The 21,918-nt window shown below is 34.9% G+C and overlaps 1 protein-coding gene across 1 annotated transcript in view; it reads right to left on the bottom strand.

Moving 5' to 3' along the window:
• Positions 1-21,918, bottom strand: part of LOC128219370 (fibrillin-2-like) — a 43,604-nt gene that overhangs the window by 11,496 nt on the left and 10,190 nt on the right. Inside the window, exons 17-54 of the mRNA XM_052927178.1 lie at positions 21,487-21,600; positions 20,883-21,002; positions 20,474-20,587; positions 19,962-20,078; positions 18,772-18,885; positions 17,863-17,976; positions 17,542-17,667; positions 16,819-16,932; positions 16,267-16,383; positions 15,556-15,666; positions 14,896-15,012; positions 14,442-14,558; positions 13,357-13,476; positions 12,856-12,978; positions 12,271-12,384; positions 11,800-11,916; positions 11,088-11,207; positions 10,612-10,728; positions 9,948-10,061; positions 9,484-9,600; positions 8,951-9,079; positions 8,613-8,726; positions 7,933-8,049; positions 7,463-7,579; positions 7,112-7,228; positions 6,438-6,557; positions 6,029-6,145; positions 5,641-5,754; positions 5,170-5,289; positions 4,522-4,761; positions 3,918-4,037; positions 2,900-2,975; positions 2,759-2,850; positions 2,431-2,544; positions 2,046-2,159; positions 1,426-1,539; positions 939-1,052; positions 548-775 (exon numbers count right to left, since the gene is read on the bottom strand). Of these exons, the coding sequence (XP_052783138.1) occupies positions 548-775; positions 939-1,052; positions 1,426-1,539; positions 2,046-2,159; positions 2,431-2,544; positions 2,759-2,850; positions 2,900-2,975; positions 3,918-4,037; positions 4,522-4,761; positions 5,170-5,289; positions 5,641-5,754; positions 6,029-6,145; positions 6,438-6,557; positions 7,112-7,228; positions 7,463-7,579; positions 7,933-8,049; positions 8,613-8,726; positions 8,951-9,079; positions 9,484-9,600; positions 9,948-10,061; positions 10,612-10,728; positions 11,088-11,207; positions 11,800-11,916; positions 12,271-12,384; positions 12,856-12,978; positions 13,357-13,476; positions 14,442-14,558; positions 14,896-15,012; positions 15,556-15,666; positions 16,267-16,383; positions 16,819-16,932; positions 17,542-17,667; positions 17,863-17,976; positions 18,772-18,885; positions 19,962-20,078; positions 20,474-20,587; positions 20,883-21,002; positions 21,487-21,600 (4,614 nt within the window). The remainder of the gene's footprint in view (positions 1-547; positions 776-938; positions 1,053-1,425; positions 1,540-2,045; positions 2,160-2,430; positions 2,545-2,758; positions 2,851-2,899; positions 2,976-3,917; positions 4,038-4,521; positions 4,762-5,169; positions 5,290-5,640; positions 5,755-6,028; positions 6,146-6,437; positions 6,558-7,111; positions 7,229-7,462; positions 7,580-7,932; positions 8,050-8,612; positions 8,727-8,950; positions 9,080-9,483; positions 9,601-9,947; positions 10,062-10,611; positions 10,729-11,087; positions 11,208-11,799; positions 11,917-12,270; positions 12,385-12,855; positions 12,979-13,356; positions 13,477-14,441; positions 14,559-14,895; positions 15,013-15,555; positions 15,667-16,266; positions 16,384-16,818; positions 16,933-17,541; positions 17,668-17,862; positions 17,977-18,771; positions 18,886-19,961; positions 20,079-20,473; positions 20,588-20,882; positions 21,003-21,486; positions 21,601-21,918) is intronic.

A 21,918-nucleotide genomic window follows, 5' to 3' on the forward strand; every position in this document is an offset into this window, starting at 1 on the left:
ATATCTTTACTTGCAATATCAGAGTTCAATCCATGAACATGTATAGATGGATTGCCAGTTTTTTAATGAAACTGTCCTAAACACTCAATTAAAAAATGACAGTATTATTAATAAGTCTGTTTCTCTTCTATTTCTTTTAAAGACTTCATCTACAGTAATACTAATACACAGTGTATCATGTGACGTAAATAAGCATAATTAAGTCAATAATAGCAATGCTGACCTTCACAAAGCTTTCACAGAGAAATTAAGATTGCTATAAATATACTGTATAAATTGTATCACAATATGCATAATTAAAGTGTTAGCTTAATTAACATATTATGAATTTGAGCCTGGCTCTAAATTATATAAGGCAGTTAATGTGGGGTGATCAAAGTTATCAAATGTATTTTACAACATTGTGCTAACATATATTGACAGATATAATCACATTATTGGTCAACTGACTGGTTGATTCAAGGTCAGAGTCCTACTGCTTGGTAATGTTATCATTCTATTTGGCTCAATAAAATTTCCCTATATTAGTACAATAATCAAGCCCTACCCTGATCACAGAGTGGACCAGTCCACCCCTCTTCACAAACACACTGAAACGAGCCAATTGTGTTCTCGCATCGTCCGCCGTTGAAGCAAGGCCCGTAACTGCACTCATTCTCATCTGTCTTGCAGAGCGGGCCCGTCCAGCCTGGTGCACAGTCACACAGGAACCCACCCACAATGTTTCGACATGTTGCCCCGTGGCTGCATGGGTTGTTGAAGCATTCATCTGTGTCTGAAAACACAGGTAATGTTTGTTTGTGAAAAAAGAATAATTGTCCGTTCTCAGAAATTAACAATGGCTTTTGTGTCATCAATTTACGTTATCTGAACAATAAAAAACATATTTATAACAAAGGTGATTAAAAAAGATAAATCCCGTATCCTAGTTCACCCACCATTGTCACAGTTGATACCAGACCACTGTTCAAGGCAGATACATTCGTATGTCCCTGGCATGTCTCGGCACGTCCCTCCATTCTTACATGGATTCAACAGACACTCATCCTTGTCTGAAAATGCATACAGGTTTGTTTACGATTGAATATAAGGATAAACAAGCAGTCAAACCAATGAGAATTTTAGCTAGAAGTCATCCGTAAAATCGTTTAAGGAATATGACGGTGTATTTAACATGTGCATTAGTACCAACCAGTCCTCTTGTAAAATTTGTATAATGTCTCTTTTTATAATTTGTATACATTGAAAACATGTCCATAGATTAACTAGACTTAAAGTTGCATGGTGCAAGGGTTATAAACTAAAGAAGGCCCTTATATTTTGCAAGGGAAAATGTTTTACTGGACAGATAATATTACGGTCACTGGTTAAACTGAAGATAATGTAAGATTAGGGAATAAGGAAAAAATGAGAATTTCTTTTTACTTGTCTGACAGAATGGCCCATCGTATCCCTGGGGACAGAGGCACTTGTATGATCCCAGAGTGTTGACACACGTTCCCCCGTTGTAACATGGGTCACTATCACATTCATTACGGTCTGTAATTCATAGTACAATTTATGTGTTGATAGATAAAAGGGCCACCTCCAGACAGCGTCTTATCCTTTTATTATATAAGTCATCAACTATAAACATATCTTTTTCTACACCAAGAACATATTGCTTTCTCTTCCATTTTTTTTTCTTGGCCAAGTGAATTAAGTTCGCAAAACAATACAAATAGATGTATTCGGCAAGTGACATTACTGAAAGGAAGTGTTTTTGCAAGACAATATATTGTTTCTGCAAGTGCCTTTCACAAACAACATTTCTCTTCCATTTATTTCATGGATCACAAACTAATGTTATATAAATGTTTAATATTCACATGTTTATCATCGTAGGGGGACATAAACCTTTTAACGGTAATTACAAATAAAAGTACACCAATAAAATATTTTATGTGAACTCGAATAATATCACTAGGACCAAATGAAGTAAAAATGGATTCCCTAAAAAGATCCTAGCTTGAAGTAAACGCAAGAAAACACATTAAGCCACAGACCTATATCACAGAATGCTCCTGTCCAACCCTCCGTACATTCACACTGATACGTCCCCGCGATGTTAACACATGTTGCGTTGTTCAGACACTCAATAGCCAGACATTCATTCACGTCTGGAAACAAGTAGTAAATGACAAATCCTTATTTTTTTTGCAAAATCCCACATTATGTTAATATACTTAAAGCAACGTTATGGTGTATTATTTGTTTACATTAAATTCAAGAGAAGGACAATTACATTACGTTACAGTTGCAGATTAAATCATATGTAGTCAAACAGCTTTAGGTCTTTGATTATAACATTCAAGAAATATTGTAAAACTTTAACATTCTTATTCTTATTAACTAAAATAATACAACAATCCCATTGACCAATGCTCTCACCATTTTCACAATGTTTGCCAGCCCATGCAGTGGTACAGTCACACTTGTACGATCCCAACAGCTCACGGCACGTGCCTCCGTTATAGCACTGGACCGTCTTGCATTCGAGGATATCTGAAATAATAACTAGGACATTCTAACAACAAAATAGATTCCAAATAATCTCTGATAAAATATATTCAAAATTACAGTTTATTAAATCAATGCTGAATGGATTACACAGTTGCACGAACATCAGATTTGTGTAACAGATACCTTAGTTTACCGTTACAAAAGGTCTGCATCATCACACTAACAAACATCACTTCTTTCTCCAGTCAATTCTTACCAACCTCCCATCCTGAGTTACAATCAAACCTGAACGAGCCAGGTAGGTCAACACACACCCCATTACCAATACATGGGTTCCGCAACGTCACACTTACCAACATCACACCTGTCTCCAGTCCATCCCGGGTTACAGTCACACCTGAATGAACCAGGCAGGTCAACACACACTCCATTACCATTACATGGGTTACGCATCATCACACACTCTTTCAGGTCTGAAGTGGAAAAACATGTTTGACAACCATGGATATTAATGACCTGCAGTAACCTATTGTATAATACTGGATAATATTTCGGTTTGGTAAGTTAGCCAAAATATTTTAGATTGGTCAATATTTATCCAATTCTAATATCCAATCAAATAATTTAAATGTGCAACCTAGCAATAAGACTTCCTGTACACAACTTATCCAACAGAAAGCATTTGTAAAACAAAACCTTATAAGTTATACACATGTGTTATGTTTCACATTAAAACAATTTGATTGGTCAACTTTTAAAATTATTGGATAAATAATTAAATATTGACCAATCAATAAATGTTTTGGAAAGCTTTAACCAAACAAATTAAAGTTAACCATTTTCATACCATTGGTTGCTGGCTACTGAATGCATGCCAGACATTACACCCGTATTAGCACCCATACATAACGTTAATATCCATATTTAACACCCATACATAACGTTAATACCCGTATTTAACACCCATACATAACGTTTATACCCATATTTAACACCCATACATAACGTTAATACCCATAATTTTCACCCATACATAACGTAAACACCCATATTTAACACCCATACAAAACGTTAACACCCATTTTGATCACCTGGCCTCTATTTCTATAAGCAATATTGCGCGTAATAAGCTCAACGATACACTCAAGTAACAGAAAACATGTGTAGATAAAAGCCTACAAGGGACTTAAGAATGTTGCAAATTGGGCCAGGCAGAGAAATGACAAATTAATTTTGTCCGAAGAATGTCCGAACAACATTTTTTCATACCAAACAAGGTTGCAAAATGAAGGAACTTTTGCTTCTTTGCATGCATCACTAAAACAAATCACAAAATAGACCTACCATACCCGTAATATGGATCAGTCCATCCATTTAACATTTACAGAAGAACAATAAAAAACTAATGGACCTACCTTCTCCACAATAGGGGCCAGTCCATCCTTTTTCACATGTGCAGTAGAATGATCCAAAAGTGTTTGTACAAGTCGCTCCATTCGTACACGGGTTGGAAGGCAGTAAACAATCATTTATATCTACGAGGAAAACACACCTTAGGTATCAAATGAACAAATTTACGTTTTCATTTAGCACGAAATAAGTTATAGATAAAGCTTTTGGAGTTTGAGCTTTTGTTCTTTATTGCAACTCTAAGAGCTTGCTTGTATTTTTTTTTCATATTCCTACTATACTCAGTACACATAAAACCCCTTTAAAATAATACCAAAACAATGAATTGTGTGTCACCAGTATCTTAAATTCACAAAATGTTACATCCAATTTCTATTTTTTCCTTTATAATATAATTTCTAATTTATGTTCAAACAAATGCAACTAAAGTAGCTCGAATAATGAAAATATGAATGACAGGAACATTTTATTGTCTGTAAATAAATATTTGTTCTGTTTGCAATAAAATATTCAAAATTTAAAATAATAATAATAATAATAATTATAATTATAATAACTAACATGAAAATATAAATATTTACAATACACAAATATTACAAAAGTAGGTACCTATTTCACACGTGTCCCCCTCCAGGCCTGGTGGACATTCACACATGAAGCCACCAACAAGGTTGATACAGCTTCCTCCATTCTTACATGGGCGTATTTCCACACACTCATCGCGATCGTACTGACACCTGTCGCCTGTCCACCCAGACGGACATTTACACATGTAGGCGCCGGAGTTGTTAGATGTCTCCTGACAGTAGCCACCGTTTAAACACTGGATACGCAGACATGGCTCCGTGTCTGGAAGGTGCAAAAAAAATCATACCAGTTGGCAGGAAAAATATGCTGCATTATTTGTTTGTTGTTGTTTTTACCATCAATATTATAACAAACTTTCTGCATCAGAATCAGCTATAAGAAAATATAAATAAAAAAATGATATTCTCAGGTTAATTTCTCAGTGTCTCAGAATGGTTAATTGGGATATAAGATATATTCATAAGGAACTAAACCTGTCACAATTAAGCCCAATCAGAACATCACATGTCATTTTTATGGCAGATGCCAACATATTGTGTTCAAGCAAGTTAATGTATAAACATTACAAAAAACAATTATTTTTATGGAAAAAGAGTTTTAAAGAAGACTGCTATTACAAAAATCTGAATGAGAAAACGTTTTTGTCAAGTCGTCAAAAACTTATCTTACCTTTTTCGCAGTGTTTTCCACCCCAACCCTGTGAACAGTTACACTGATAGGATCCCTCTGTGTTCACGCACTCTCCGCCGTTCATACAGATGTACGGGTTCACCATGCACTCGTTAGTATCTGAAATTGGACATGAAATTCAACTTCATATGTAGCTCATAGTTAGATGCGAACATGAACAAAGTAACAATCTTTTAAAATAATATCCTATATATACTATTAGTGGTGTATATATATTTTTATCTTCTTTTCTCGTATTTTTAGCTTGCGTCTTCATATGAAAGTGTCCTATACACACTGATTTACGGTAGCGTCATTTAAGATATGGGCTAATACAGTCACAAGGGTAAAGAGTTTGCATGACCAAAACATCGAGGATTTGGCTTATTTTTTTCCCTTTCAGATGAGATGAGATAAAAATGCAATAGGCTAAAATACTTGTGAAACAAGTGTAACTAATTTTTGTTATACCGTTTCTGCATGTGGGACCCTGCCACCCGGGCGCACACTCGCATGAGAACGAGCCCATGCTGTTGAAACAGATACCCTCGTTGTAACATGGTGAATATTCACATTCGTTGACGTCTGAAATAGAGAAATAGGAGAGTTTTACCATTGGATTATGTAATTAATATATAATGACCACATATATAACTTTATTGATAAGTCCTTTCTTTATCAGAAATATTGGCGTTGGATAAGAGTTGTTAGAACCTGCAGAGATATAAGGTAGACTCTTTTACCATTTCGTCTAAAATTTTAAAGTCTTAAAGAGTTTTAGACGTAGATCAATTTGCAAAAAGTAGTCAAGTAGATGGACAGACATCAATTGAAACCTGAAGGTAATCTATACACTTACCAACATTACAGTCGTTGCCGGTCCATCCCGGGGCACATTGGCACACATACCCGCCAGCCTGGTTGATACATGTACCCCCGTTGTTACAAGGGCGGATCTCCCTACACTCGTCACGGTCTGGAGTATACCATTGGTGACAAGGATAAGCATTAGAGATACAATGACACATCAAACTGTTCATTCATACTATTTGACAGATCTTGATCAATATAGTATTAATCATGTCTTTGAACGATAGTTTACTGTAAGCTTACTTCCTTCATATGTATTTTAATTATAGTGGAAACATGTGCTTTAAATTACCAAACTCACTTTTAGTCAGTATATTATTAGAAAGAATTCATTATTAAATCAAATGGCACATGTATACTGTAATTATTAGTTCCATACAAAATGAACATGGACTCACCATCCCCACAAGTTGGGCCGGTCCATTCAAAAGGACATCTACAGATGAACGCGCCATAGGAATTGTAGCAGGTACCTCCATTTTGGCAAACTGGGGGAGTCAGGTTACACTCATTCACATCTTAAATTACAAAATACTTTTACAGTAACGACTGTTTAAGCCTGTAAGAAATGATTGTACAATGGAGATTTCAAAACAGACTAACTGCACTACAGTGCGCTTTTACTGTATTCAGTCTTCACCAGGTGACGTCATTACATCACAACAATAAAGTTAAAATGACTTATGGAATATCATAATCTAAAAGAAACAATGTCCCATTTATACTATCATTAATGTATAATAATCTTACACCAATGCATCTTCCGTGTTCCGGAGCATTTTTTTAAAGCATGTTATCTTCTTTAAGGAGTTAAGGGGCGTATTTTGATCTTACTTTAGCTATAATTGCACTGTTACAGATTCACGGGCTATATACATGTATCATATTCTCCTTTGCCAACAATTTTATAAAGTTTACATATTTGATTTTAATTTTCCGATTGTTGTTATTGGTAATCCACATTGCTAGTTACACCGCTGTATTTACACTAAAAATTCAAATGAATCTAGGCGTTGATAAAGAATAGCAATTTAAACTCATATAGAATAAAAGTAACACAACTGCCTCCGACCTTTTTCACAGATGTCACCGGACCATTCGGGTGGACAGAAGCAGCGGTATCCACCAATCGTATTGGTGCACGTCCCTCCGTGTAAACATGGGTTGGTAACGTTACACTCATTGAAATCTGAAGCAGGCATAAAGGGAGTTAATGTGCCTTAGAAGATCAGTGTTTTAAACAATTACGAAGTGAGCAGTCCAACGGTAACAACTGATAACACTTCTTTGCTTTAAACTAGGAGTCGGATTGTTATTTGTCCGAGCTTTAAATAACATGGATCTTCCGTAGATGAACCTCATATATTTACATGACTTCTAAAATCAAAACAAAATATATATCCCATCAAAACACAACACATACCATCGTTACATGTAGGTCCTGTCCACTGTGGCGAACACAGGCACTGGAAGTCTCCCTTCACGTTGAGGCATGTGCCACCATTATAGCAAGGGTTCGCCTCAAGACACTCATTCACGTCTGAAAATGTCATATGATAAGGTATAAGTATAAATAGCATTTATGGAAATCAAGGGCAATTCTATTCGAATTTTATTAGTTATCACTATAGAACATTTTGATAAATACAGTATTTTATGTCACAAAGATCCACTGCCAGTCAATTTCTATACAATCGTCATGTATTTAAAATTTAAAGAAAAAGTTATTTAACATATCTTGCAAACCAATCAATGCATGATATATTGACATTATATGATATACTTTTGACAACATACTTTTTCAGGACTTTTAAAAACCAGTAAACTCTATAATTAACTGTCATGTACAAACTATATGTTATTCAATTTAAACTGATAGAGTTCTTTACTCACCGAGGTGACAGTCAACACCCTGCCACTGCGGAGGGCAGTTACACATGTAGCCTCCAGCAATGTTGGTGCAAACGCCGCCGTGGAGACAAGGGGCATACAGCAAACACTCATCCACGTCTATAATAATCACAACAATTTTAACTATAATCAATAATAAAACTTAAAACTGATTCAAACTGAAAGCACACGGTAGGTAATAAAGGAACTCACATTGTATATTGACAACATTTCATTGTAAAACTATGTTAAAATGATTTAGATTTCCCTGTGTTTTGTAACAAAAACATCAACATACAGATGCTTGTTAAAATAGAATTTTAAAAAGCGATTCTAACACATTTCCACAAAACGGAGAATTTATGTCACATTTTTTTTTATATCTGTTATAAGGAAGAGCTCTTATTCTAGCTTGTGGTGGTATTTAATCATTGTTACAAGCTTTATGTTCACATTTTAAATGATAACATTTCTTTCAATGTCTTAAAACTTGAACAAGCCCCTTTAAATTCGTAAATGTATATGGAAGGCAAACCATTGAAGGAAAAACTTCACATTTAAAAGATCAAATAAAAACCAAAGCAAAAGTGCAAAAAAATGTGTAAAAAAACTATCTACAAGGTAATAAATAAGTTACATAAGGTCTCATTGAGAACAATAAAGTGTTTGACAAAATGACCCACCTTTGTCACAGTGGTCACCGGTCCATGTCTGTGGACATTGACACTGGTACGAGCCCTCGAGGTTGACACACAGACCATCGTTACGGCAAGGAGTATTGAGGCATTCATCCACATCTTAAAATATTTGCAAATAGGAATACAAAATCTTCATTTAACAAAAAGCCAACAAAAGCGTACCAACATATGCAACTAAACAATAAACTGAGAATCAAACAAAAGACTGACGTTTCTGAATTGACAATTCCGGCCAACACTGATACTTGTGTTTGTGCTTGATTCATCATTAAATTAACATCTCCAGGATAGATACATCGACATATAACAAAGCTGACCCGTACCTTGTTCACAATTCTGGCCAGTCCATCCCGGACGACACTGACATCTGTACGAACCCAAGGTATTGGTGCAAGTTCCACCGTTAAAACATGGTACTCCAGGCACCTCTCCGATAGTACACTCATTTACATCTGCAAGACAAGAGTCAATAATTTAAAAAAAATGCTTGTGGTATACAACAAACTTATAAACCATCTCACCTTCTTCATTAATTTGTATTTCAAAATCACAACCATCTCTCTTACTTCATTTATTGATATGCTTATTTCACAACCATTTCACTTTCTTCATATAACTCTTAGTTCACATATCTACATATTTAGTATCTTCTCGAATAAATGAGATCCTAATTGTCCCCCCGTTTTGCATGTTATCAACAATTTCCACACTTTAGATAATAATTTCTTAACTCTTTATTTATTTTTCATCAAACTAATAAATATTTGATTTATAAATTTAAAAAGCTCATTCACATAAAGCTCAAAACCACCATTTCGTCACTGATACTTAAAAAAATTATTATCATAAAATATACCCTGATCACAGTCTTTTCCCATCCATCCAAGTTGACACTCACAGAGGTACGTGCCATACATGTCGATACACCGGAGAGCGTTCATGCACGGTGCATACACCTCACACTCGTTGATATCTGGAAAATAAGCAGCAAGAAATGAAAAGAAATCAAAAGTTATGTCACTGCTTACTATAAAATCATTCACGTTTGTGGTGCTTACTATAGAATCGTTCATGTTTTTGCGCATTTTAATCTGCAATGGATTCCCAAGTTTACACCCAAAGGAAAATATAAATCTAATAAGTAAAAGTCTGAGTTTTTTCAAGTCTTTTAAAAAAAGTATTTAACATGAACAACAATGGTGATTTACTTAAAAAAGTACAATACAATAATACAACCATCTCATAATATGTACAAAAATTACTTATATTTTAAATCCCTTCAGCAAAGCTCGCTTAATCAAACAGCCATTACAAACTCACTTCTTTCACAGTACTGTCCATCAAAGCCTGGCAGACACCGGCAGACAAACGACCCAGCAGTGTTTTCACACGTTGCATTGTTCATGCAACGACTGAAGTCACACTCATTCACATCTGAAAAGATGCAGTGCATTAGTTTGTTCATACAGTAATAATAAAAAGATAAAATAATTGCTAGTTCAAGAATAAATTATATATAAATTGAGAAGCCATATTTTACTTTAAGTAAATGCCTCAGAATAAATCAAACCTTTGGCAATTTCGTTTTAAGGCAGACACCTACAAAAATACACAACCTAATTCAAATATGTATGGAATGACAGCTATCTGTTACTTTGAAATAAAATAAATGTTCTTATTATCCTTAATATAAATCTAAGACTAGCGTACCACAAGCAAAATAAACTTAAACTATGGAATAATATATTTAACGAAAATATGACACTAACATCAATTCAAGATAATACCACGGACCTATATGTACGTGATAATACTAAATTCGACTAAGATCTTTATTGAACCAGGCCACTTGTATCTTTAACAGCAAAGTTACAAGGTCAAAACCCCATTTCTTTTGGCCTTGACTACCACACCTCAAACACCTGTTATCGAATCGAGCTGGAAACATTAAATACCATTTAAATTACACTGATTTTATACACACCAGTTTCGCAGTGTTCCCCTGTCCGTCCAGTGGGGCACTCGCACCTAAACCCTCCAGGGAAGTTAACACACGTCCCGCCAAACTTGCAGATGGTCACATCCGTACATTCATTCTCATCTGGGGTATAGAGAATATAATGCTTAATACAATGTCTACATCATGTAAGCTGAGCTATTTCAACATTTGTTTTCATTTTTTAAATGAAATTATGCCTTGTAATGAATCAGTAACTTCATATCAGAAAAAATAAAATGAAACCACTACTGTTAGTTGAGGGAGCTGTTGAGATTTTGACAATACTTCAAGCTTGAATAAAGTTTTGATTGAAATACTTCAGAAGTGAATAAATTCCAAAGTTAACACCATTATAACAGTCAGGCCCAGTCCACCCCCCAGCACAGTATAGATTTAAACGCCTGTAACAGTTAGTAAAGTAACAAATATTACAGTACATAATTGAACTTTAATGTACCTACCAATGTTACAGTAGGGTCCAGTCCATCCCAATGCGCAGATACAGCTGTAGGAGCCATCCTTGTTCTCACATGTCCCCCCGTTCTGGCAGGGATCAGCAACATCCACACACTCATTGTAGTCTGTAAACAAACAATAACAATCCTAATATCCCATGTTAGTATACTAACATACAATACACATGTACCTGCAGACATGACATACATGTGTACCTGCAGACATGACTTTACCAGTGATACTTACTCCGCCAAAACACTTTTTTACAGTCAATCAAGGGGCTCGTAACTATCTTTAAAACTAGAGTCAAAGTTCTTACTGTACACAGGCATGATGGTAAGGCCAGGTAACACATGAATAAAGCATCAGTTTTCGGTCACAATCAAGCTTGAAGAAATAAGATTAAAAAAACAAAAGTACTTAATTTAGTGTGTTTTGAGTTTGTACAAGGTTCATGTTTTTGCACAACAAGGACCACACGCCCAATGCTACAAGATGCCAATGACATTACATCATTTCATTTGAAGATCTTTCATTTTTTAGTTGTAGCTCAGGCTTAAGTGTTTGCACTGTAATGTCGCCAACATTGAAGTGGTCAGTGCAGATGTCACCAAGACTATATGACAATATTTCAATATATTTTCTTAAAACAACAGAATCGTTTAAGATATGCCCTGCATAAGGTGTTTTCCCTCAAAACCCATTATATATGCTTACCAATGGTACAGTTAGTGCCGGTCCATCCGTTGGCACATCGGCAAGTGTAGGAGCCAGGGGAGTCAATACACGTCCCACCATTCATACATGGGGAGTACACTGTGCACTCGTTCACGTCTGAAATAAGTTATGCCATAGTAACAGTCATTTCAGCTAGCATTGAACATTACTTAGCTTCACTTGAATGCAGATGAGGAAAATATTACAAAGACCATTTTTTCTTGAAAATATACTGTTTAACATAAAATGCACTCTTTAACAGCAGCGCTAGTATGCATTAATCATATAGCACACAGAAACAGAATAAAAGCCGTTTTATCAAACATGGATTGCTTTGGAAATACTTTGTTTCAAAACTACAGTGAAATTGCTCTCTCAATATAAAACTGATTCATTTTTTTATTTTCAAATAAAACTATTAAGTCACAGTATTAAAATAATTTGCTTTGTAAAAGCAAGTATAAGTCTTACTGGTCCTGCAGTTTGGTCCGCTCCAGTTGGGAGGACAATCACATGTGTAGGAGCCCAGCAGATTCCTACACCGACCTCCGTTTGTACAAGTATCTCTCGCACACTCATCATCATCTGAAGAAGCATTAAGGTCAAACATTAAAACCTGTGAATTCCTGATATCAGAATTAAATTTCAAACACATTGTTGAACTAGCTAAATGCTTTTGAGTAGATCTCTTTTGTCGTCTTTCAACATGTTGTGGCACTTAGAAAAATAATTATATTGTAGTATTATAATACAGTGGATTTTAAATTATCCCTACCACCACCCCAAAATCACTAATATGAGCCCTATGTATGTTGGCATATGTTACACCATCCCTCAGCCTCCTCAATCCCCCTCCGCTCATACTCGAATAATCCCCAGACTTCTACCAACCTTTAGTGTACCCCCCAATTCTACAAACCACTAGTACATTCATATCCTTTCTGTCCAAGGGCCCGGAAACACTTGTATGAGCTGTCTGTGATGGCAAATATTGCACCATTTCAACTCACCACCTCGACCCCTACTCCCCGCCAATGTCTCCCTACCCAAACCTACCAGTGGTACAGTCGAATCCAATCCAGCCCTGGGCACAGAAACACTGGTACGAGCCGTCTGTGTTGGCACATGTTGCACCGTTCTTACACGGGTTGAAGCCAAGGGCTGTACACTCATCTATGTCTGAAATGGAACAATCAAACATTTCAAAAAAAGTATATAGGCGTAGATTATGAAAGTAACCTTTCAAGCAGAGTTGAATATTCCGATTTATTGGTCAAATTCTTAGACCCTACCAGTGCTGTGCTTTTTGTTAACGACTACTTTATATTGAAATAAGTTCACCTGCTCACAAATGTATTACAAACAATTCAGTCTGCATTTATGTAAACCATTTTAATTACCGTTTTATCACATTGTAAGACAGTAGGCAACTGTTTTCCTAATAAAGTTGGTATTCAAAAAATGCGTTTTGAATTACATTACTTCATCAAAAACAGGTTCATGGATTCAAAGGGATCATGTACCAGTACAAGATCTAGCTATCTTCTGTTGTTATACCTAGTTCACAGTCCTGCCCTGTCCGACCGTCAGGACAGATACAGTTATATCCTCCAATGGTGTTGATACACTGGCCGCCAAACAGGCACGAGTTCACAATCTCTGTACACTCATTCTTGTCTGTGAAGAGAGTAGGAAAAAGCAATGCTGAAAATTCTGACCTATATTTTAGTAACATTTATTAGTATTCCAGTGTTGAACTACTGAATGGTTAACAGTGTGTGTATACCACATGATAACTTACGTCATACATACTACGTCGGAAGGCAACATTTTGCTTTAAATGAAGTATTAAGTCAAAGATAGTTTTTCTTTTACACCACCATTTTAAATAAAATAAAGGGCAGTCTATGCCGCTTAAAGAGCGCCGCATTTGTTTTATTACCGAAATGTGATAAGCTGATTAGTTTCATCAAACACTTCGATAAACCAGGTTCCAAAATAATATTTTGACAGTGCTCTGTCAGACAGCCGTTTTGTGCAAAGGATTGTCGCAATGTTTTAAGAAACTTAACTCTCAATCAAACTCTGATAAAAGACCGGAGGCCGGACTCCAAAAGCGGCGTAGACTGCGCTATGCTCAATTTAAAATGACGAAGAAATAGTCAAGTTATCTATGTTTAAAGTCTTTTTTCAAATCAAAATATTGCCTTCCGACGTAGCATTTATGACGCAATTTATCACGTGGTATACACACACTGCTTAAGTTCATTCAGCATTAGCTAAACGTGTACTGTAATACAGTTAGGGTTGAATTACTGTGGTAAAAATGTTAAAATCATCTGCCCTCCTACACTGCAAGTTGGACAATTACGCTATTGAAGGCAGTTACAGATGTATCCATCATTATAATAGATAACCTAACTTCCCCCAAGTGGGACCAGTCCACTGTGGAGGGCAGTTATAGGTGTAGTCATAATAACAATCAATAACCTACCTTCCCTGAATGTTGGACCAGTCCACTGTGGAGGGCAGTTACAGATGTAGTCATAATAACAATCAATAACCTAACTTCCCTGAATGTTGGAGCAGTCCACAGTGGAGGGCAGTAACAGGTGTAGTCATAATAACAATCAATAACCTACCTTCCCTGCATGTTGGACCAGTCCACTGTCGAGGGCAGTTACAGATGTAGTTGCCATCACTGCCATCCACACAGGTTGCCCCATTGGAACACGGGTTCAGGGAACACTCGTTACTCTCTGCATAAAATGATTTATTAAAAACGTTGTAAAAAATTAAAAAAGGCACCTGGAGTTTCCTCTTTGATACTTTAAGTACAGTGAGTAGATTGATAATTTACCGAATAGATAATAAAATTTTAAAAACAAGTTACTTTTTCATACATGTACCTGAAAATCGGAAATTCATCAAATTGGCATAAAAGAAAATAATTGATTTTAACAACTGTACAGTACATAATTTAACAACTGTACAGTACATAAAACTGAACGTCTATAAAGCATTAAAAGGTCAAATCAAACGAAAGCTACATAAAATTATATTACATCGCTTAAGAAATGGTAAACAATGACTCACTGATGGAGCAGTTAGGTCCCTTCCATCCTGGCGGACATTTGCACATGTAGCCACCATTGTTGTTGGAGCAGGTTGCTCCATTCTGGCACGGGTTTCCTGTGACACACTCATTTATATCTGGAATAGGGCGAGGAATGTAATCAAATAATTTATGTCTATTTATATAATAACCAAGGAGGCATTAATCAGAGTAAAAATCTACAATATGTGTATGAAATATATAGCCTTTAAACTTTATGCATTACACGTACGATGGTGAACTTAATCCATTGATTTGAATCATCTGATATTTCCTTGTGCCATCTGTTGTAAATGATCATGAATCACAATTTCAAATATTAACTGATATTTCATAATCATAATTCCTTGAAACTCATAAGCTTTTTAGAGAAATAAATCAAATACAAAGGCCAGTAACACAATTATTCTTTCATCTTGCGAAATAAATACTCCAGCAAACCCTTCATTAATGTGCTCAAAGACTGTTTTATCCGTATAATATATTTTATATATATTAAGCAACAGTACGTTATGGACCATTCCAGAGCACAGTCACACAGCTTGTCCAAGACTCATTAGACAAGTGCCCCCACAGCTAATTGACACACATAGGGAATGAAGCAGGGATATATAAAGTAACACATGCTTGAATATACATACCGACTCTACAGTATGTTCCAGACCATCCGGGAGCACAGTCACACAGCTTGTCCTGGACTCCCAGACACGTGCCCCCATTATCACAGCTGATGGAAATACACAGGTCCACAACTAAGGAAGAAAATAGAAATCTTAAGTTAATAAGAAAGAGTATGCAATGGAAAAAGGTAGGGTCGTTGTCACAAAATAACCTAGAAATCAGTGTGAAAATAATGAGAGATTATATTGAGTTGCAGACCCACTATTTGTTTTTTTGTCTACTATATCAGGATATGATTACTTCCATCATGTTCCATATGTTCTGTGATTTAAATCATTATATAAGACTGATGAACTAAAAAATTACACACTGATTAATCTCAGGGCTCACTATAAAGGCGCACAATGTAAGCGCACAATATAGTGTGTGTTTTTTTTAAATTTCAATACATTTTCATGTTTTACTAATTTTACTTCAACAATATAAACAACCAAAAGCATATGATTAAAGTACAGATAAAACATATTAACCTTTTTTTTAATTAAAAGCTACGTGGCCACACGAATTCCCCGAATTAAAAATATTTTGTATCTGTACTAAAATGATGGGTTTTTTTACCATTAACGTCAAAAGAGTTAAACACGATCATGCATTAAAATGAATAAAATAAAATTTTATTGTGCGCATTGAATAACCTATATCGTCCATACTTCAAAACTGATATTACTTACAGGTTCCACAGTTTTCTCCAGTCCATCCACTAGGGCAGCGACAGTAGTACCCTCCCACCGTGTTCACACATGTTCCCTCATTTAGGCATGGGCGGTACTCTACACACTCATCTATATCTAAACACGAGGGAAATGTAAAGGTCATTAATCATTAGAAACTAGGACAGCATCAATAGTACCCTCCCATGTGTTCATGCACATACCCTGCTTAAACATAGCCGAGATTCTGAACACTCATTCATATTTACATGGGTGGGAAACAAACAGGTCAGAAACCATAATATTACGATATGGGTGACAGCCAAGTACTCCAGAGAAGGTAAAATCAGTCTAGTAAAATCTGTTTTCTTATCATAGTTGTCATGGCAAATAATATTGTAGACATTTTTTAATAATTTATATCGGTGAAGTACAAAGTGTTTACATACTTCAAACTGGGTGTCTCTTAATTCTCATTTATGTAAAACAAATATATCTCCTAGTTGTTCCGAATTCTGATTCACTCTTTTAAATACAAATTACCGTTCAAAGCCCTATTTCTCTTCCACTTACCAACACCGCAGTCGGAGCCAGTGAATCCGTCACCACATGTACAGTAGTAGGAGCCAGGAATGTTGACACACTTGCCACCATTAGCACATGGTTGGTAGCTGCACTCATTTATATCTGAAAACAAGGAATACACCAGACATTTTATTCATGATTGAATTCAATAATAATGACAATACTTAACCTCTTCAAACATTAAAACCGCAACCTATGGTCATTACACTGTAATTATTACCTGCAACTAAGACTAAATTCTGACCCAGGAATAAGATAACTGCTCTAAAATGCTAAGGCAACAATAGGTCAAATACAATACTTATGTGAAAAACTACAGAAACAAGCTCAGTGGCAAAAGGTTTAAACATAAACCAGGTTTAATGGCACTGGGTAAACGCCAAAGACATAGAACACAAAAGCAAAAAATCACAATCAAGAAACATGGAAGAACAGCAAAAACTCCACAATAAGCACAGTGATCTTCCCATTTACACCTTTCATATCGTAAGCTGTCACAAAACATTTTACCTAATCAACTAAAACAACACAATGATATTCTATAATGACCTATGCTATAGTCTCTTCTAAACTGAACAAACCTGGACAAAATAAGAAAAAGATTGTTCGTTCAAACAAATAATAATAATGTCAGTTTATGACCATTTCATCCTGCTGAATATAACATTTGGTACTCTCAGCTTTTAACAGGATAAGGATTAAATTGCATACCACTGGTACAGTTGATGCCTGTCCAGCCCGTGGGACACACACAGTAGTAAGAGCCATAAGAATTCATGCACGAGCCGTTGTTCTGGCATGGGTGCATTGTCAGGCTCGTGTCACACTCATTCAGGTCTGAAATACAGAAAAGATTATAGAGCTACATACGAAAATACAGAAATGTACATTTCTAATTGATAGCAGGATGATCTATGGACCAAAATTTATTTGGTTGGATTCCGTTGACAGGATTTTATGTATAAAATTATTAATATTAATAATGTACAACAGGGCATTGGAAAGGATATTGGAAATTCTATTTATCGTTACCTGTTCTACAGTCAGGTCCGGTAAAACCGATGGGACACTGGCAGTAGTAGGAGCCGAGAGTGTTGATGCAGCTGGCCCCATTTCCGCATGGAAATCGCTCACACTCATTTATATCTGGGGTAAGCAGTGAAACATGTCAGATAACATTGAAATTAATCAAGAAATAATAAATAAAGAAATCATTATTTAGAAGATTAAACACAATATATATAATTATATTTAATATATGATTGTGTTTGTATGACAATCAATGGACATAAGTTATGAAGCTAGTACGGTTTGATTATATTGTTAATAAATCAACACATCCATGACTTTATACAAAACAAATCTTTGAAAAACTAAACGCTGTAAATTATTTCACAGAAATACAACCATAACAAATGTTGATATTTTATTAACAATTAAGAAAATATTTCCTAAGAAAAAAAAATAACGGGTAACATTATACACATAATGTATATATGGGTGTAACAGCTAAAGATAAATAGATTATCATTGTATATATGTATGGATTTATTTTAGGAAGTATGTATAAACATAATCATTAGAAATACTGCTGTTGGTAAGGTGGTATAGGAAGGGTGACAGTAATACATATAACTTACTGAACTCTGCAAGTGCAAAAGGAAATAGTATTGTAAATATTGAACAAGTCAAAATATGAAAATAATCTCTTCTCATTTATACATATAGCCAGACATTTCAATACAATCTCTTGAGGGAATTAATAATCATGCATGAAAATAAAGCCTTAAATGCAAGGAAGTTGACCACCAAAACAAAATAGATGCGAATATTTTAAATACTTTCATTAATGAACGGCCCAAATTATTTCTTTACATCTTATGAATTCAACTTTATGTTCAAATTATTCACTCAAATGAACAACAATGATCTAGCACCTACCTGCATCACAGAGGTTTCCAGTGAAACCCAGGGGACAACTACACTTGTACGTGCCCTGAAGCTCCTCACACGTCGCTCCATTCATACATGGGTTAATAAGGCACTCCTCAATGTCTGAAATTAAAGCAAAATAAATGTAATATTATTTATGCAAAGTTATGTTATTTAATGTAATGTTATTTAATGTAGACTAAGTGTTATTTAATGTAGTGTTATTTAATGTTATGTTATTTATTTGTAATGTATTGTAAAATATTGTAGTTAAAGTAATGCAAAGTAATGTTACTTAAGTAATGTAACGTTATTTCAAGCAATGTAAGGTTGTGATATGTAATGTAAAGTAGTTTATTGAAATATAATGTAATGAAAAGTTACATAATGTAACATTAATTGATGCAATGTGAAGTTCTGTAAAGTTAATGTTATGCAAAGTAATGTAATGCTAAGTTATGCAATGTAACATCAAGTGATGTTATGTAATGTAATGTCAGGTAATGTAATTCAAAGTTAAGTAATGTTAAATTTTGTAATGTTATGTGTTGTAGCATTAAGTAATGTAATGTTAAGAAATGTTATGTTAATAAATGTTAATTAAAGAAATTTAATGTAACATTAAATGTTGTTATGTAAAGAAATGAAATGTGATGTTATTTAAAGTAATGTGATGTCCTTGTTACTTAATGTTAAATAATGTAGTGTAAAGTTATATCATGTTACATTTGTTGATGCAATGTAAAGCAATACAAAGTAATGGCATGTAAAGTCAGATGTATTGATTAAAAGTAAAGTTAAGAAAAATGAAGACAAGTAAAGTTAGTATAAGTAATGTTTTCATTTTTACTGACAAAGGTTAATATATTTTACAAATACATGTTAATTTCCACATTTATTTGCACATACAATGGTGTATACATCAGCAGTCAAAATAAAGCAGAGACATACAGCATTAAATATTTTTACCATTTTTCATTTCACCATGAATTTGCTTTTAAAAACGAGTCATTTCTAGTCTATTCCCAAACATAATAACATTGTTAGACAATTTTCAGGCATCAGCTTGGTAAAGTCTTTAATTTACACCAAATGCATATTTGTAACATTTATAAACATGTCAGGCACTCATTGAAATTACTAACATGTAAGAAAATAGCGAAACGTTTAAAACCCGTCCATGTACCACCCGTATATACCTGTAGTGCAGTTTTGCCCGGTCCATCCGTTCCCGCAGATACACCGATAACCGCCCATCTTGTTGATACAGGTGGCACTGTTCTTACACGGGTTGAACATCATACACTCGTCTATGTCTGCAACATAAAGGAAAAAATCAAGAATAATTTGCAAGAAAACGTTAAAATTATCGAACTTAACACTACTTTCCATATTAAATTTGCAGAAAGTTGGCCATAATATTTTATGCAGTTGCCCAGTCAATATATTAATACATTTTAATAAAGTGCACAATGTTAAAAGAGCATAAAAATTGCATGCTCATCTACAGGTAAGAGTAATCCATTGTACTCCATAATCTTTGGGTTTTTTTTGCATCCAACACATTCAATACGATTACACATTGTTATAGTCCCTCACTTTATTGATAGTTGATACAAACAGTTGAAACCACATAGTAAACACACACATATGAACAGGGCTTTACAATACTGTCATAGTATGATATGACAAAACTATTAACTGGGTTCACCTCTTTCACAGTTGACCCCTGAGAATCCTGCTGGACACACACACTCATACGAGCCTGGCTTCTCTATACAACGAGCTCCATTCTTACATGGGCTCCCATCACACTCACGGATATCTAAGGGGAAAAAATCAATATCAATAGAGATGTTGAAAAAATCCAATATGTAAGAAAAACATTTAAGCATCTTCATCATTTTTTGACTCTTGTTCAGCTCAAGTTTTTTAAGTGTGAAATAACAAAAAATGTTTTGAAAATAATCATTTCTAAATTTTTAGCTTTGAATTTATTAAATATAGTGGCATATTTACGAAAAAAAAGAAACCATTTTTAATATGCATACTTAAATCTCCTTTAAAAGCCATTACCCCGCCATTTAAAGACAACTGACAGTGCTTGATCAATTTCTTACCTATCTCGCAGTTCACGCCAGTCCAGCCCGAGTTACATCGACACATGTATCCGCCCATCAGATTGAAGCACACTCCTCCATTCTCACAGATGTCAGGCATCTCTTGACACTCGTGTACATCTGTGTGCAAAAAACACACGAAATAAAGCATGCAAGACCTACGATCAAAATCTCAACTCGAAATTTCATAACATTTGCAACTTGACAAACATAAGATACTTAAGCACACACAGAAAGTGATAAATGTCCCTTAAAAAATTTAAATAACTATTTTTATATCATAAATGGGTTTTCATTTAATAAAAAATCTTGACAGTTTCATTTGTCATAAATTAGTTTTTTGTGCCTATGATAGCGACGTTTTTGGTAGTTACTGAGGAAGAATGTCCACATAGTATTTGTGTTATAAAATAGCATCATATTGAGTAAACATACAATATGAAATTTAATAAACTCATTTACTTAAATTGATAAAAACTTGTTCTAATAATTCCAAATTGAATGAGGGCTCATGTAATATCCTCTATTCATTGAAAGCAAGTACCTGAAAAACAGTTGCTTAACAACTTGCTGATTTAGAAATAATTCAACCCTAAAGGCATACCTCTCTCACAGTATGGACCCCTCCATTCTGGCGGACAAGAGCAGATGTAGGAGCCCGGGTTGTTGATACACGTGCCAGTGTGCTGACACGGGTTCGCATCACACTCGTTGATGTCTGACAACAAATGTGACAGCATGATATGACAACAGACAGAAAGACCCTATTAAACTAATATATAACAATAACTGAATTTCAGTGTTAATTTAAATGTAAGAACAGAAAATCAACCAACATGCGATAAAAAAAGAAAGCACTGAATATCAATTTAATGTTCATATATCTTTCAACTAAATTAGTGACAATTTTTTTTAAATCATTTTCAAGGCACACACCTATTTCACAGTTCTCTCCGGTCCAGCCTATGGCACACAGGCAGTAGTACGCCTCCGCTGTGTCCACACATGTCCCATTGTTCAGGCAGATACCCTTCTC

The sequence above is a fragment of the Mya arenaria genome, chromosome 15, assembly GCF_026914265.1.
Source record: "Mya arenaria isolate MELC-2E11 chromosome 15, ASM2691426v1".
In the NCBI taxonomy this organism is placed as follows: Eukaryota; Metazoa; Mollusca; class Bivalvia; order Myida; family Myidae; genus Mya; species Mya arenaria.